At 39.3% G+C, this 15558-nt stretch overlaps 1 protein-coding gene across 4 annotated transcripts in view; it reads right to left on the bottom strand.

Moving 5' to 3' along the window:
- Positions 1–15558, bottom strand: part of LOC128026858 (THO complex subunit 2) — a 53373-nt gene that overhangs the window by 33598 nt on the left and 4217 nt on the right. For all 4 annotated transcript variants that reach the window (XM_052614098.1, XM_052614099.1, XM_052614100.1 and 1 more), the window contains exons 4-15: positions 14453–14504; positions 13541–13611; positions 12830–12951; positions 11162–11295; positions 9756–9916; positions 9444–9536; positions 6469–6624; positions 4746–4918; positions 3242–3437; positions 2765–2803; positions 1354–1484; positions 977–1078 (exon numbers count right to left, since the gene is read on the bottom strand). In XM_052614098.1, coding sequence (XP_052470058.1) covers positions 977–1078; positions 1354–1484; positions 2765–2803; positions 3242–3437; positions 4746–4918; positions 6469–6624; positions 9444–9536; positions 9756–9916; positions 11162–11295; positions 12830–12951; positions 13541–13611; positions 14453–14504 — 1430 coding nt within the window. The remainder of the gene's footprint in view (positions 1–976; positions 1079–1353; positions 1485–2764; positions 2804–3241; positions 3438–4745; positions 4919–6468; positions 6625–9443; positions 9537–9755; positions 9917–11161; positions 11296–12829; positions 12952–13540; positions 13612–14452; positions 14505–15558) is intronic.

The raw sequence follows: 15558 nt of genomic DNA, 5'->3' as shown, positions 1-15558 counted from the left end.
TATATATACACATACACACACATACACACAACATGCCACATAATTGTGTAAAGATATATATATGAAACAAAGTGGATCGTACAAACATAGGAAACTCTGCACAAACACGCACTATGACTGAGAAAGCCTTTTCACACTGGAATGATGAAGAGTCAAATGATGATGACTGAATTCAGATTTAAATCACAATCCACTCAACAGTTGGACGACTTCTAGCATTATTGCCTAACTCTTTTCCCGTTTGACACGATCAATCAGTACTCATAAGAGAACCTGGAGATTTGGTTTCGTCCTCACACTGCATATAGCGTGACCCATTAAATGCAACTATAAAAAATGAATTAATAATAGTTATATTATTGCACTTTATTTATTTAGTTCTTGAAAAAAAAAAAAAAAACTAATAAGTTATTTAATAGTTGTTTAAATAATATTATTAAAAATAAAAAGCAGTCCTAGTATTAAATACAAATGCATTTATTTTATAGTAAATAAACTTAAAAATAAAATGCTAATATATACACTACTACTTTGTTTGTTAGCCTCTTTAATAAAATTTGCTTTATGTATTCCCCAATTTTAAGTCGCTTTGGAAAAAAGCATCTAAAAAGAAATAAATAAAAGTGTTTTCATCATATTCAAACTTAAAATCAGCAGACTTTTATTTTGGCGGGTTGCCGGCAAGTAAGTACACGCGCTTCCGGATTTAGCGCCGCTGATTAAAGAGCGTTAGTGGATGAATGTCACAGTTTTGCATTGTGCTTTGAAAACGGCATGGCATTGCCAAGATTTATGCTTTCAACCATGTCGGTACGCAAATGCGCTGTCAGAACATTTATATTACGCATTTTTTATTTTGGTCGCGAATGCAGACCTGCGGACCACTTATGTGCACCCCTGTGTATAAAGCACTATACAGATAAAGACTTGACTACAGGCCAGAGAAGCTCAGTAACGGAGGCTTGCTTAAACTTACTTCATGATGTATTTGGCTCGGTCTACCGTCTGAGCCTTGATCTTCACCAGGAGTGGATGATGGCCGTACGTCTCATTCTTCCACTGTCCATAGAGACGATACCTAATCACACAACACAGAGATCCACGTGTGAGGTGATGTGAGTGTGTCATGCTCATCAGGGCACTCTGACAGTGTTTAGATCCGTGTACGGGGGAATAGACATGCAATACATCCAGCCGCAGTAAAACAGCCTCATATTCTTCAGCTGCTATACGATCACACAACTATCATTTGATTCAACGACTCCCATGAAGACAGGACTGCAGTGCTGAAGAGGGCCGGAGCAGAAGACCTGTAGGTTAAGAGATCAGTGCGGTGTTAAGAGCTGACTGTACCTGTGCTGGTAGGGGAAGAGTTTAAAGAAGCCCCAGATCTCTTCAGACATGCAGGCGTTGCACTCCATGAGCGAGAGAGACGGTAACAGCACCTGATCAGCAATACTGAGAAAACAGCTGAGCAGAGAGTCCTGCGGAGACACACACACATCCATCACTTCACACACAGCTGCACTGCTGGACACAACACACAATCAACGGCCGGATCTGGAGATACAGTCTCTCAAATGTTGAAAACTCTCTCAATAAATCACTCGTATAGCCCTTACAGGAACATTCAGTAATCAAATACAATTACTCTGAATAACATTAGTAGCTGTTCAACGCTAGTGTTAAATGGTTAACAGATCATTTGTTTGGATTAGGCTTGTAACGATTACCGGTTTGATGATAAATCATGATTCAATTCCCCACGGTTAGTATTACCGTTTCATCTTTTAGTCATCATTAGAACCGTATTAAGAGTACCGCGATTTCAACAACTCGCACTTAAAATACTGTCCAGCATAAAGCACAGTTGTCAGTAACAGTCTCAACAGGGCGGAAAAGAGTGCGGAGGGAAGTATACACATGAATATATGAATTAATTTATTATATGAATGTACCTCTGAAGGCTCTGACTGTCTTCAGAAACGATGGCATTTTGTTTTCATCTTTCCTCCATGTAGTAACTTACTCAGTGGTTCTCAATTCCAGTCCTCGCACCTAGGTTTGTCGCACCCCATTTTTCAAAAACAAATTTCACCCCGAAAGAAGCTGAGTGAGTTGGTTTTTGTCACATGACCTTGTGTGCTTGCGTTACTCTGAACAGCTGAGATGTTTTTAACTAGATGCGGTGCATCTATATTGGGGGTTGTTGAACCCTTATAGTATCAACTTGCTACCAGTTAAGCCTATTTGTGTTTTAGAACTTTTGACGAGTTGTTAATACATTTTGGTAACTTGGATGATTTTTGGAGAAATGTATTGCTTGACATTGATAAGCTTTACAATAACATACAAAATTAATAAATTTTAAGCCACACAAAGTCAACCTCCACATGCTATTAATCGGTCCAGTTGTCATTTTAAATTAGGACATTGTTGGTAATGTTATTGTTTTAGTGAAAGTCATTTTCTTTGTTGATTGTTAAATATAAAACTTAAAGTGTCAGTACTTGTTTAAAATCTCAAGCACATTTTCACAATACCGTGATAACACTGATAATTTTGGTTAACTCTACTTGTGATAAGAAATTTTCATACAGTTGCATCCCTAGATTGGATGGATCCATTAGGGGTTTAAATTGGGTTAAAAATGTCAAATATGCTTTACAGTCATCATATTTATATATATATATAAAAAAAGCCAGAAACTTGTGCTGTTCTTCATTCAACTCTACAATCCCACTCAAGATTCGCCATGACTCACCATTTTGTCCTTTGTGTCTTGCCTGCTTTCACTTTGGTACTGTGAGAGAGAGAGAGAGAGAGAGAGAGAGAGAGAGAGACTGATCAATAGAGGCTAACCAGCCATAGAGCGAGACTACAGAACTCACACAGTTTACATTAAAGCAAGCCGAAGAGCAATACAGCCCTGATATAGACCTCATCAAGCTCTGGGACACACCATTACATTCTCTGGCCACCAAAACACACAAGGACAATACTGTAATAACAGAGGAGACAGGCTTTCATAGCAGAATCTACAGAAGTCATTAGAAGTGCTGAATCACTTCTACCTCCGCGTGAGCCAACAACACATACATCCACCATCCAGCCAGAGCACAGCGGAGATATTGGATGGATAAGATGTTGTAATGACTGAATACATTATTTGTGCTATGGCAAGATGGAGTATACATGAGACACTCTCTCTATAAATATGTTTAAATGCTTCGGTCTTCACCTCTTTCATGAAACTCTTGCCCAGTCGCACGATCTTGGCAAACAGGATGGGGTCGTGGGACAGGTGAGGGCCCAGGTAGCACAGCATGGTGAAGACGTCCCTGGAGAGATCGTCGAATCTTTCGGCCGGCCGCGGTGCCTGTTTGCTCCGCAGAGGCGTCATCAAACTGCCTTTGGCACCTTTGGGGACTGCAGCCCTAAAAATAGAGGATGTTCAGAGAGTTTCACATGTGCTTTCTGTCCCAGCGCTGGATCTACAGAAAATCTGGACCTGTAAAAACTAATTTCATGATTTTATACTATTGGGGAATGAGAACCAAAAAGTTAGAAAATCTCGAATCTTTCTCCTACTGTTTCCAAGCAACAGACACTAGAGATACAGGGTCGGAAATATGAAGACATTAACTCTGATGTGGAGCTTTCAAGCACCCACACAGTACATCACACTTTCAGAAAACAAAAGCAACCATTGAGGGGGGTTTTGCTAAAGAATAACCAATTATGTTATTTTTAGGAATACCATTATTAACTGTAACAAAACATCTGGGAATATAAAAAATGAATTACTCGTAATTAACATGAAAACATTGTCAGATTCACGTCTTACAATCCTTAAGCACATTAACAGACTTCAACGATGTGGAATCCAGTCAAAAATGAATTCAGAGTATAATGTGGAATGAATATACCAGTCCAGAGAATCTGCAATTAAATATAAGGCTTTTTTAAGAACTGTACTAATAAAATGATCATCATGAGTGGGTAAGGGAAATGCCTATGGTGACATTAAATTGTAAAATGACTGTAAGAACCATCATTTAAACACCTTTAGAGTTCAAACAGTGCTTTAGGAAAAGGGATTAGTCAAATGTACAAATGCTTAATTTTAAATATGATATCTGTATATCTATCTATATATTTTAGAATGCAAAATAAGCTTCTTATAAAACTATTTGCTGCATAAAAATACAGGTAAACTTTCACATTGGTCTGAACAAAAACAGTAGATGTGCTGATTGAAAAAGCGAACTCATTCTCTGCCGGTAACCCCATATGCTACGGCGCAGAACTAGTTTCTTATTTACATGTATATTACCAGCATACTGGTCATTTATTATTACTTAAAAAGCACTTATTCTGCATGCCCATATTTTAGATCCCTTAGTCCTGCACATAACTAAACTTAAAGGGGTCATGAACTGAGACATCTAAATTCCTGGGATCTTTTGACACATAAGAGGTCACTGTACTATGAAAACATCCCATAAGTTTCTGAACTCAAGACTTTCTAGTCTAAAATCAGCTTATATTGAAGCCAATCTGCATAAACGACAGGCTGTAGAATGTGCCACACTATGACGTAATAGTGTGACTAAGCCCCGCCTCCACAGAAGATCAACTGTCCGTTTAGCCCCGCCCACCGATCCTGGATCACTGAGAGTCAGGTGTGCACTGCTCTGATTGGCAGAGGACCGTGAATGTACACCAGGCGCCGGACGCTGTACCTGCGGTAGAGCGGCTCCACGAGCAGGTGCAGCAGCTGGCACAGTGCGACGGCGATGGCCTTGTGGGAGGTGGCGTAGAAAGCTGGCATCTGATCCATGATGCTCTGAGCGTGCTGCCAGTCACCGATCCTCAGCAGCGCCTCCAGCAGCCCCAGCTTCTGGTTATCAGGAGGCTGACATGAGAGGAGAGACGGATTAGAGGAGCGGAGGACACACCTCCACATACGCCATCATTACACGCTCTTCCTGTGAGGAGTCTGAGGGAACTCTCATCTTCAGAGACCGATGACACACACACACACACACACACACACACAGACCATCTGTGCCAGTTCATACAGCTTACAAGTCACACTAATGAAAAGCCCCATCAATGGCTGCAAAACACGGATTCTCACACAACCAGTCAGAAGTGCGGAAAAAGTTTAAAACAAGCTGCAACTAATAACTTTTGATTCATTTGTGAACTTTTTATTCTACATTATGCTCAGTGCTTTCATTCACCCTGGAGGCTCAGTAAATGCACAGACGAAACTGCACATACTCTTCGCTTTAATACACACCTGCTTTCAAAGTCTTGTGCTCCACTTGTCTACTTTCTTTTAAACTCTGCTTAAGTGCCATCACTGACAAGTTTTCCATATAAATTGCTCTGATTTCACTTCAATTTAACATGCTTGAAATGGCAAACAGTTACATTAAATAAGATACAAGGACGATCCTCTAATTTCAAAGGCAATTAATATAGACTTAAGGATAAAGTAGCTATTTATTTCAAATTGATTTGCTATTATTCAATTCCACAGCCAGTATGCTGCTGAACACTCCTTTATTTAATAGCTATAGTCTGTAGTCTTAAGGTCTTTTCACACTAAAATCAGCACAAATGTGTGACAAGATGAGACTTTTTAATAGAAACAGTAGATCCTTATGTGGCTATTTTAATCAGCTCGGTATTGAATGTACAACTTCTGATGAAAGATGAAGAGTTGTGAAGTCTTATGTTCAATAAAGCTGCATAACTATAAATACACTTCTAAATAACGAACCAAAGTTTTTAATTAGCAGAAGTAAAGGTAATTAATGTTAACTGCCGTCATTGCTTAGCATTTTAAAGCCCTGTGCACATTCTGCATGCATATTCTGACAGCATACAGGGATAATGTCATTTAAACCATTAACTTGACTAAAGTGCAGCTCATCTCTGCATCTGGAAGTGAATTTGGTGAATCTGAGGCTGTCAGACACAGTCCTGAGCGCATGCTGAGTGTCTGTCTGTACATGTGCTGCTGTAATCCAGCGTCTGATCAGCCCAGATACAGCCTGTCATGTAGCGCTCACATCTACAAGCATTTAGACCATTACATCATGAAAAATAGAAATGTTGCCTTGCAACTCACTCAAATAAAATAAGCTTTAATCATTTTAGTAAACAAACTTTAGCTTAAGTTAGTAAAAGTTATTTATAATAATTGAAAAGACCCAAAAAACGTGTATGGCCTGCTGACGATTACTACAGCCAGCTTTTGACTTTTCCTTCAGCGTATCTGAACAAATAAGAAATGCATTTACATAAAAACACTTACAACTGAGGCCTGTCAGACAAGCAAAGCCAAAAAGTGATGCTTGCATTTTTGTTCAAGCTCTTGAATGGCATGATTGTTTGTGGGTGAACTCATTTTTCACATTTCTGTCTGGTGCCACTTTTCTGGAAATAAGTTACCTTCTCGTTCTTCTCCTCTTCCTTCTCCTTTTCTTTCTCCTTGTCCTCGGTCTTCTCCGAGGGGACGACCACCATGGTGAGCTTGCGGGCGATCTGCTTGGCCTCCAGGATCTCTCTCTTGTGCTCTTCCACGATGCTGGAATCCAGTGGGAGGAGCTGGGTAAAGACACAGCAGTTACTCAATCGTCCGGTCTTCCTGTTCCCATTCCTGTCAGTATATCCATGTCTTTCTTTTACAACAACAACAATACGACTTCGTACTGCTGCACAGAAGTTGCATAAGTGCATTTATTCAGAGACCTCAATAGCAAACAATATAATTGAGACCAATGTGCATCACTGACTGATGGCAGATTTATGCAGAAACCGTGAAAACAACCATGTGAACGAACACACACCGGCTGGACTACACGTCCATTCAGCAAAATCTCAACGGAGAGCAGTAAACTTCAGCACAAGCTTATGGTTTCCAGGTTGCAAAAATAAAATTAAACAAGGCAAAAAAAAAAAATTTAACTGATGGGAGATATAAACTTGACATCTGGCAACTGCAAACTATATTATTATATATACTCATCTTTTTGTTAAAGAAAACTTTAGAATTTTTATTATTTACCTTTTTCATCAACCATATTGCATGTTGATACATCCACAACTAGTGTTTAATGATGTCAGTGTCGTCTTTTCTCTATAATACTTTTTTGTTAGTTTTCATCAACGAAATAAACACTACTTTTAAGTTTCTCCATATCCATCGGCATCAAAGGAGCAAGCACCAAGAACAAGCTCAGTTTTGTCCAGGTCTCATTACACTTGTCACGTGTAGCTTACTTAAGATTCTCACAAGCACATTTAACCTGAGTATTAAACCGCATATTGTGCATTTGTTGCAGGTTTTGTGACTGCATTCTCGGCATTAAGCTGGCATTATGCTCTGAGCTGCTCGATTATGAGCATGACGCTCCAGATGCATGTAGGACCCACTTCAACTGCAAATATTCCTCCACAATAACACATTTAACACCGTGTGTAAATGAAGTCAAAGAACACCTGCAATTCTAATAAGCAGAATTACATTTTAAACACTTAAAAGGATGATATTTACTGCTTGTTCTGTTCATAAGGACGTTATCTGATAAAAATGAAGACACTGCTATATTGCACAATATGAACAAGCGGTTTCTCCCAGAATGAAAAAGTGTGTGAAACAAAAAGTCCTTTCATAAGATCTCAATATACGTTCATGAGCCACGGGTATTAATTTTTTGATGCCTGTAGATGTTTTTCTGACTCTTGAGCGACTGATTTGCATCGTTTCAATCCACCTTTTATGTTCTACATTAGAAAAACAGCCACCTAAATCTTGGATGGCCTGTAAATTTTCAGTTTAGAGTGAAATATCCCTTTAAATCTACTAAACGTATTCAGCCAAGAGTGTTTTTATGGCAAAGTATATAAAGACCTGCAGTTAATGCAGTTATCACTGCCATCGCTGTTCTGCACTCTGGAGAAAACCCCTGCTAGTCAAGGAAGATAACTACACTCTCTAGTTGGGTTTACACTCTGTTTTAAGGAATGGTATAGTGAGCATTTAAAACTTAAGTGAGTTCATGCTTAAAGAAAAAAAGAAAATTAGAACAGATTTCTTCTGAAAATTGACTACTGCAGTAGCTGATAAGAACTTGTAAATTAATGCATCCAGACAGGGCTGCTGATTAAAAAAAACTGATCCTAACAGAAATTGTTATTAGTGTACTCACCAGAATGATATTATTTTACACATGCACACATGGATGCACCATATTAGATTTTTGGCAATATTCGATATGCCGATATTTTTCAACTAATTTTGCCCGATATCGATACCGATATATTTCCTTTTGTTTGGAAGCAACACCAAGTCTCTCCTGGGCAGAAAACATTAGCATAATATTTGTAATTTTGTACATTTTTAACCATAACTTATTTGTTATAATTAAACAATGAATTGTTTTTTTTTTTTTTACAATACATTGAAGCTTTGAAAATAACTACAAAAAACATAAAAAAGTATGTGCTTTCACAGATTAAATGCAGCGATCCAAAACAGTCAATCATCATTCAGACAAAACTTTGCTTCATGAGCCACACTGCTGACGTGATTAATTACTAGCACACCCTGAGCCGAGTTAACGTATTCCTCTTAACGGCAAGACATATCGGCATAATTATTCATATCGGGTCGATGCCGATATTTACATTTAAAGCCATTATCGAATTTGTGCATCCCTAATATATTACATATATATACATACGCACACATATATAAATCAGCTTATCTTTGTAAAATGACACAGCTTTTTAAATTGTAGCTTCTTAATGAGTCAATCAAGCATTATAGTGGCCCTGAGTGGTCAACAATATCTTAAGCACTTTAGTTTACCAGTTTACTTCTAATCACTAAAGTTCTATTATTAAATAATGCTTATTTATCAAAAGTCTACTATTATGCTATCAATATAAAACGCACTAAGGATTGATGACCTGCTGGATTTATGAATATTAATCACGTTGTCAGTGTTCGCTCAAACTGATTGGCTGAAATCAAAACAGGGATGGTAATACATAAGCACCAGCCAATGAGACTGCCTTTTGCCCATTAGCTCCGCCTACGACCGGAGAAACCGGCATGTCATCTGCTTATTCTTAAAAGCTGAAGAATTTTAAATGAACTCAAAGTATCGTATATCGTAGCGTATCGATTCAGCGTGGTGAATTAAACAGTACAGATCGCTTGGAGAGCAAAACTCTGAAGCACTCAGGTGAAAATGTATCTGTGCTAAAGTTATACTTACCCTCCAAATCACACAATGGGGAGTAAAATCTAAGAATGTATTAACTGAACTAACGACCGACCCAGAGTGAAGATTTAGTCACTTATGTGAGTGGTTTACTCGCAATGTAGAGGGTTGTGACACTAGGACTCTTCCACTTACATGAACGTAGAGGTCTTCAAGAGCGATGAGATTGTGTTGAAGAAGAGCTGCAGCGATGTGGTACAGAGATGATGGCGTTTCTCCGTTAGGCTCCTGTGAAAACACACACACATAACACCAGATGAACATTACAGGCATGGATCTCATCCAAGAGCAGGGCAAACAAGCCCAGATGCACAATATAATGTTCATAGCATTTCCCATCCCTATTAAGTATTTGGATCAGAGTGGATTCCTCCTACTTTCGATCATTCGAAGAAAAATGATTTTATGTAAAGGAAGCCACAAACACAGCTGTGTGATGGACCGTACCTGGTGGAACTTGAACTTGAAGCCCAGCATGTGGCAGAGGGTCTGGTGCTCGCACATGTAGGACTTGATCAGAGGGATGAAGAACTCATCCTGCTCCCAGCGGCACTCGTACACCTCTAGGATGATGTCCAGCACACGGTTTGGGTCCAGATTGAAACATCCTGAGGACAGAACACGGGCGGCATCAGCTGTCTGCACACGTGATCATAAATGTTTGTTTGGGCCGCTGTGCCAGTCATTATCAGAGCTGAACAGAGACGGTCCAGTGACCCGGGGAAAGTGTGAGCGGTTCATCATTTGCCCTGCTGCTCCACCATGTGTACTGTATACCATTATTTTAGTTTTTATTAAGGATGGCTAGATATCACTTTTTTTGTCTGATACAGATACTGCATCCATTAACAACCAATCCAATACTCATACTGTTATTTATATCAGTTTAGAATTATTGTAGTTTAATAACTACATGCTGCTTTATTATAAATTAAGAAAAAACTAACAAATGTATATTCTTTGCAATGTATGGCACAGATATTTGATTGGAAAACAGACACGACAGACATTAAAAAGGACAAACATACAGGCTAAACACTGCACAAAAAATATGAACGGCTCAATTGCAGAGTTAAAACAAAATCAGTTTATGTACATTTCAACTAAAAAGTACAAAGAAAAAGAAAGAGGGGAACAATTAAACTGTATTTCAGGTTGAACTCCATTGGATGTTTTTTAGCATTTCGGTTAAGTGCATAGTTGCCCTAAAAATTAAAATTAACATTTACTCAAGTTGTTGCAAAGCTTTACGAGTTTACAGCTGCTGGTCCCCATTGACTTCCACAGTATGGAAAAAAAATACCATGGAAGTCAATGGCTACCAGCAACTGTTTGGCTTTCAGCTTTCTTCAAAATAGGTGTTCAGCAGAAGGAACTTCATACAGGTTTGAATAACATGAGGGAGAGTAATCATTATGATCACCCTAATAATATTGACTTTAATGAGCTTCAGCTTAAAATTACTTCATGTTAGCTTACTGTATGATTCTATTACCTTGAACTGTTCATTAGTGAAATGAACATTACTTGGACACATTCACTTCTGCTTTGTAATGTAGACATGCATTTACTGTAAAGCTGCTTTGAAACAACGTGTATTGTGAAAAGCAATACACAAATAAATTTGAACGGAATTAAATGACGGAATTTTCATTTTAGGGTGTACTGCCCCTTTAAGTTAGAATATTATGTATATTTAAATAACTATACATTTCATTGTTAGTTATATATGAAATAAGTTCACATACATACATAACCGAGGCTCTCTATTTAAGAGGCTCTGTAATCATCACGTCACATCTGGACCCGTGCAGCAGTATTTCAGGATCTCAGCGCACGAGCACATACTGTACCTATTAATGACTTGATGTTCTCCAGGACGAGGTGGCTGGTGAGATTCCCCGACAGATCCTGCCCAAGCTCCGTGATCAGCTTAGCGTAGCCTTCATTCTCCTCACGCAACAAATTGAACTTCTGCTGTTTGTAACTACGGAGTGAAAGACGGAAAGACGTCATGCAGTCATCTGAAAATAATGAAGTTGATCAGAGCTGAGGTCTGCTGGTCACACACAGGAGTGTGAGGATAACGCAAACCCTCAGCATTTTAGAAGACAAGATCAGATCCTGTTGGATGCACGTAAAGAGCTGTGCTACGAGAGGAGAGAGAGTGCTCCGCTATCTTGATCAAACTCATTAAGAGCGACCTACACTACAGCGTGCAATTAATCATCATCAAGGGAGTTCAGCGCCATGCCTTTCATTTACAGCAAAATGAGGCTGTGGACATTTAATAGATTCAGAATAACACGCTGACGTCCGGTGTCACATGAACTCAAGCTGTGACTGTGACCCACTGTCATCTGAACTCACCTCACCAAGCAGTTCAGAGGTCAAACTCTGCACTTCAACTTGCTTTAACGCAAGCCATTAAAAACACCAAGGTTTTCTGAAACTGCAGCATCTATAGGTTATGGTGTTGTCAGATACTGATTTTAAATATCGATTTGTTTGTCATTTATTGAAGTATGAGGTCCGCCGCACTGCTTGCTTCAGAATGATTCACATTCACAACATCTTTGTGGACAGATTATTACATTTCAGAAATAAGAACAACAAGATTATCATCTTCCCTGAGGGATCTCAGAGCGTTTCAGTTGATAAGAAAATACTTTTTTCAGAAGTGAAATTAAATTAGATATTGATCAAATTAACCTTCAACTTTTTTCTTTTTTTTTTAAAAGCTATCGAATATTGATATTTTTCAGAAAGAGCCTCTCAGAAAGCATTCAGCTCCGTTTCGCAGCGCACCACATTTACCACCAGATCTCAGTCTTGTCAAGTGTTCTTAGCGTAAACCTGGTCGGTTATGTCATAAGTGAACATAAACCGTTAACAGAAAGATATCAGATCACTTTGGATCCGTGCATTAGGTATAACACGATAAACCTGCCGCGGTCTGTCAATAATGTGAACCAAACACCGAAAGACTAACTGCTCCTAGCTGAATAACTTCAGTAGCTTTAATAAGAATCGGTTTACACCTAATTAATACACTAACCAGTGTTGACTTGGTTTTCTACTGTTTGTTATTTGCATCTTTTTTACAACAGAAAAAAAATAGAAAGAATTGTATTGATTATTAAAAGTTATTATTATAATTATTGGAGGTTTTCCACCAGGAATCGCACTATTGAACATTTTAAAAAATATTGAAATAATTCTGGAAAACATGGCACTGTACAGTCTACATGGCCTTCTCTGTAAAGCTAGCACACCTCTCATCTAGGCATGAAGCAATACTCTCTCACTAGATCGAGAGGACTGAGGTGCTTTGCTGCCTAAAAACACAACCTTGATAGGCAGCACGTTCAGTTTTCAGACTGCGACGCTCAAGCCACACACTAGTTTAAGAACGAATGCTGTCTAGTTAGGCACCAATATAGTTTCCAAGACCTGTATTTACAAGAAAGATGCATTCGAGCCTATTTAAGGTGCTGAGACCAGCAGGAAGCGTGACTTACAATAGTTTGGTCTTGATTTTGACAATCTTCTGGTTGAACTGCTGAGCCTGTTTGATCAGCCCCAGAGACTCCAGCGTTTCCGGATCCAATCTCTCCTTCAGCATACCGTCAGGAACACAGATCTGAAATCCACAGACAACCGTGCCTTTAATTAGACGCTCTTCACCAACACAGCTGTGGAAGCTCTATCAGGAGGATAAGATCCGCAGAATAATCTCTCTGCGTCCATCGGCGCAGCACTGCCCACATCCAACCTCGACGGCCTTCAGCCACACTTACATAAGACACTAATAACACTGCATAACAAGCACACATTTGCATACTAATCAGCCGTACGGTGGATTAAATGAGAAGAGAGCAGGAGCAGAGCAGGTCTTGATGAGTCACCTCGACTGCATCACATACACGTCGTGTCCTGACACAACAAAGAGGGGAAACCTGCTCCGGTTTGAGGCCTAGCTCAGCTGCTTTCGATGCGTTTCAGCGCTGGAGGTTCGTTCAGAGGAGGAGAGCAGCCCTTTGTGACCACCATTTAATTTTTCACTAGAGGACAGAATTGGGGCCACTCAATACTCTAATGCAGCTAATCTTCAGAGTCAGTATGCATGCATAAAAAAGGCACGTCATGAAGCGCAGTGTGTGCTGGAGAGATGGGCGACAGGTCTCAGTGCATCACTGCCACACAGTGGTCATGAACACAACTCCACTCACCAGACAGGCTCCAACCAGCTGGGTAAAATGATCTCGCTTGTGTTTCTCCTCCAAACAGCCCGTCTCAATATCTGCAAAATCAACAACAACACATGCACGTCGTGGGAGTTATTACAGGAAGATCTACATGACCAGTAAATTAACTCTTGATGCGTTATGTGCATCTACTGCTATTTTCATTGACGGTCACAGCACGCTTTTTTTTTTTTTGAGTCTGTTAAATAAGCTTTGTTATAAGAAATGAATCCAATCGATCTTCATTAGGGTAGACGCCATACTCAATTTTACACAGATGTCACTGAGGATCTGATGGATTGACTTCATCTTTATAATAGCATGCAAATGCATAAAGGTTTTAGATTAGATGTCATTTCCGAAACTCACTAATTGAATTATGGAGTTTTTGTTTACTAAAGATGTTTTATTAAAGTAAAAACAACTGCCATGGTAAAATGTCTAGTATTTATGACACTGACATTTCTAACTTCTATCTGTACAATAAGGGCCGAAAATTAGTTTTAAGGGGAATAAAAGAAAAATTAGTTAGTTAAATTATTTTCTTAGCTCAAACTCTGTGTAGCAGTTAGGCCCAATGGCACTTATTATTATTATGGTTATATTATTATAACCATTTTAAAGTATAACAATAGAAATGTTCAAGACGGAAATACATTATCATGATAAAACTGCACTTAAAAATAAATGCAAAGAAGAGATGGAGGTGTAGATGGAGCTTCAGTAGAAGAAGCTGAATAATGCGAGCATCCGTCAGAACGGCGATCTACGTGGACACATGACGGTAGTTTAATAAACATGTTCACTCATGCAAGTATAACAGAACTGTCTTTCATACACACACCCCGGCTCTTCTTCAGTTAGCATTAGCATGTAGAAACATATGGCCAGACTTACCTAATATACAGAAAACATCAGCTAAAACAGAAGGCATATCATCCCGCAGCTCCTGAAAGACAGACGCACTTGCTTTAGATTCAAATGTTCACATCAATTTCAACGTCTCCAGTTCACAGCACATGGTGTAGGCCAGCAGATCTATCACTGCTACACTTCAGCTGGGTTTAGAAGATAGTTTCATCTGGCTGAGATGAGATGAGATGTCACAAAGCTATCTGTGTCCGCGCCTCACAGATCAAACACAGCTACAGCGGTGAAAGAACAGGCGTAACGTCTGATTTAAATGTTTAAAGGAAACCTCATTGAGATACACGCGGGACAGCAAGCTTCACATCTCAGCAGGACAGAGTTTGGGAGGGTGCTGGGATGAAATAGTCCTAGCAGAACTTCACAATGGTTGTTTTCTTCACTTCAGAGGACTTCCCTTTGTGTGTGCATTCAAAGCCACTCATGAAAGTTCAGACTAGAAAGCAAAAAACTAAAACCAAAGCAGTCGACATCCAGAAAACGTGCTTTCTGTGACCGCTTGTGATCGATGAAAGCCTGCCGTCCTTCTACATCACTTTAGTGGGACGGAGGACACCGCACTGTGTCACATTTGGTTTAAACCTTTAGACTGGAGTTTGTTCTGATCAGCATGATGAAGCATCACTAATACAAATCTGTGTCTAGGTCAAGGTCATTGTGGTCGGAGGATTTCTCACATGCAGCAAAGTGTCATTTTTCCCTGTAACCAGAAAAATCGCTTTTATCTACAAAGAGTGGTTGAAATTTGAGTAAATGTCCTCTTCTGTGTCCTGCTGAGAAGCGATAGTTCCCCAAAAACTCCTGTCATGTATTTCACAATGTCACTCCAATTGTATTCGGTAATGCGATAGATCATGATAATGAATATGCACGATATTGTTATCGTGGGCACTTCTAAATACCGTGAATTATACATCACAGATTATTCAGAATTTGGGATGCATTTTAAGAATAGTTTTCCCATCAGCTGGTCAAAATACACAACAGCACTGTATGCTGCTTGAAAGAGCGTATGGCTCTGACGTGAACAAGCACATGAGGAACACGTGAGAGACGCTGAATGAAAGCGCATTCAC

The sequence above is a fragment of the Carassius gibelio genome, chromosome A14 (assembly GCF_023724105.1).
Source record: "Carassius gibelio isolate Cgi1373 ecotype wild population from Czech Republic chromosome A14, carGib1.2-hapl.c, whole genome shotgun sequence".
NCBI classification, from domain to species: Eukaryota; Metazoa; Chordata; class Actinopteri; order Cypriniformes; family Cyprinidae; genus Carassius; species Carassius gibelio.
This window is presented reverse-complemented; position numbering and strand designations above follow the sequence as displayed.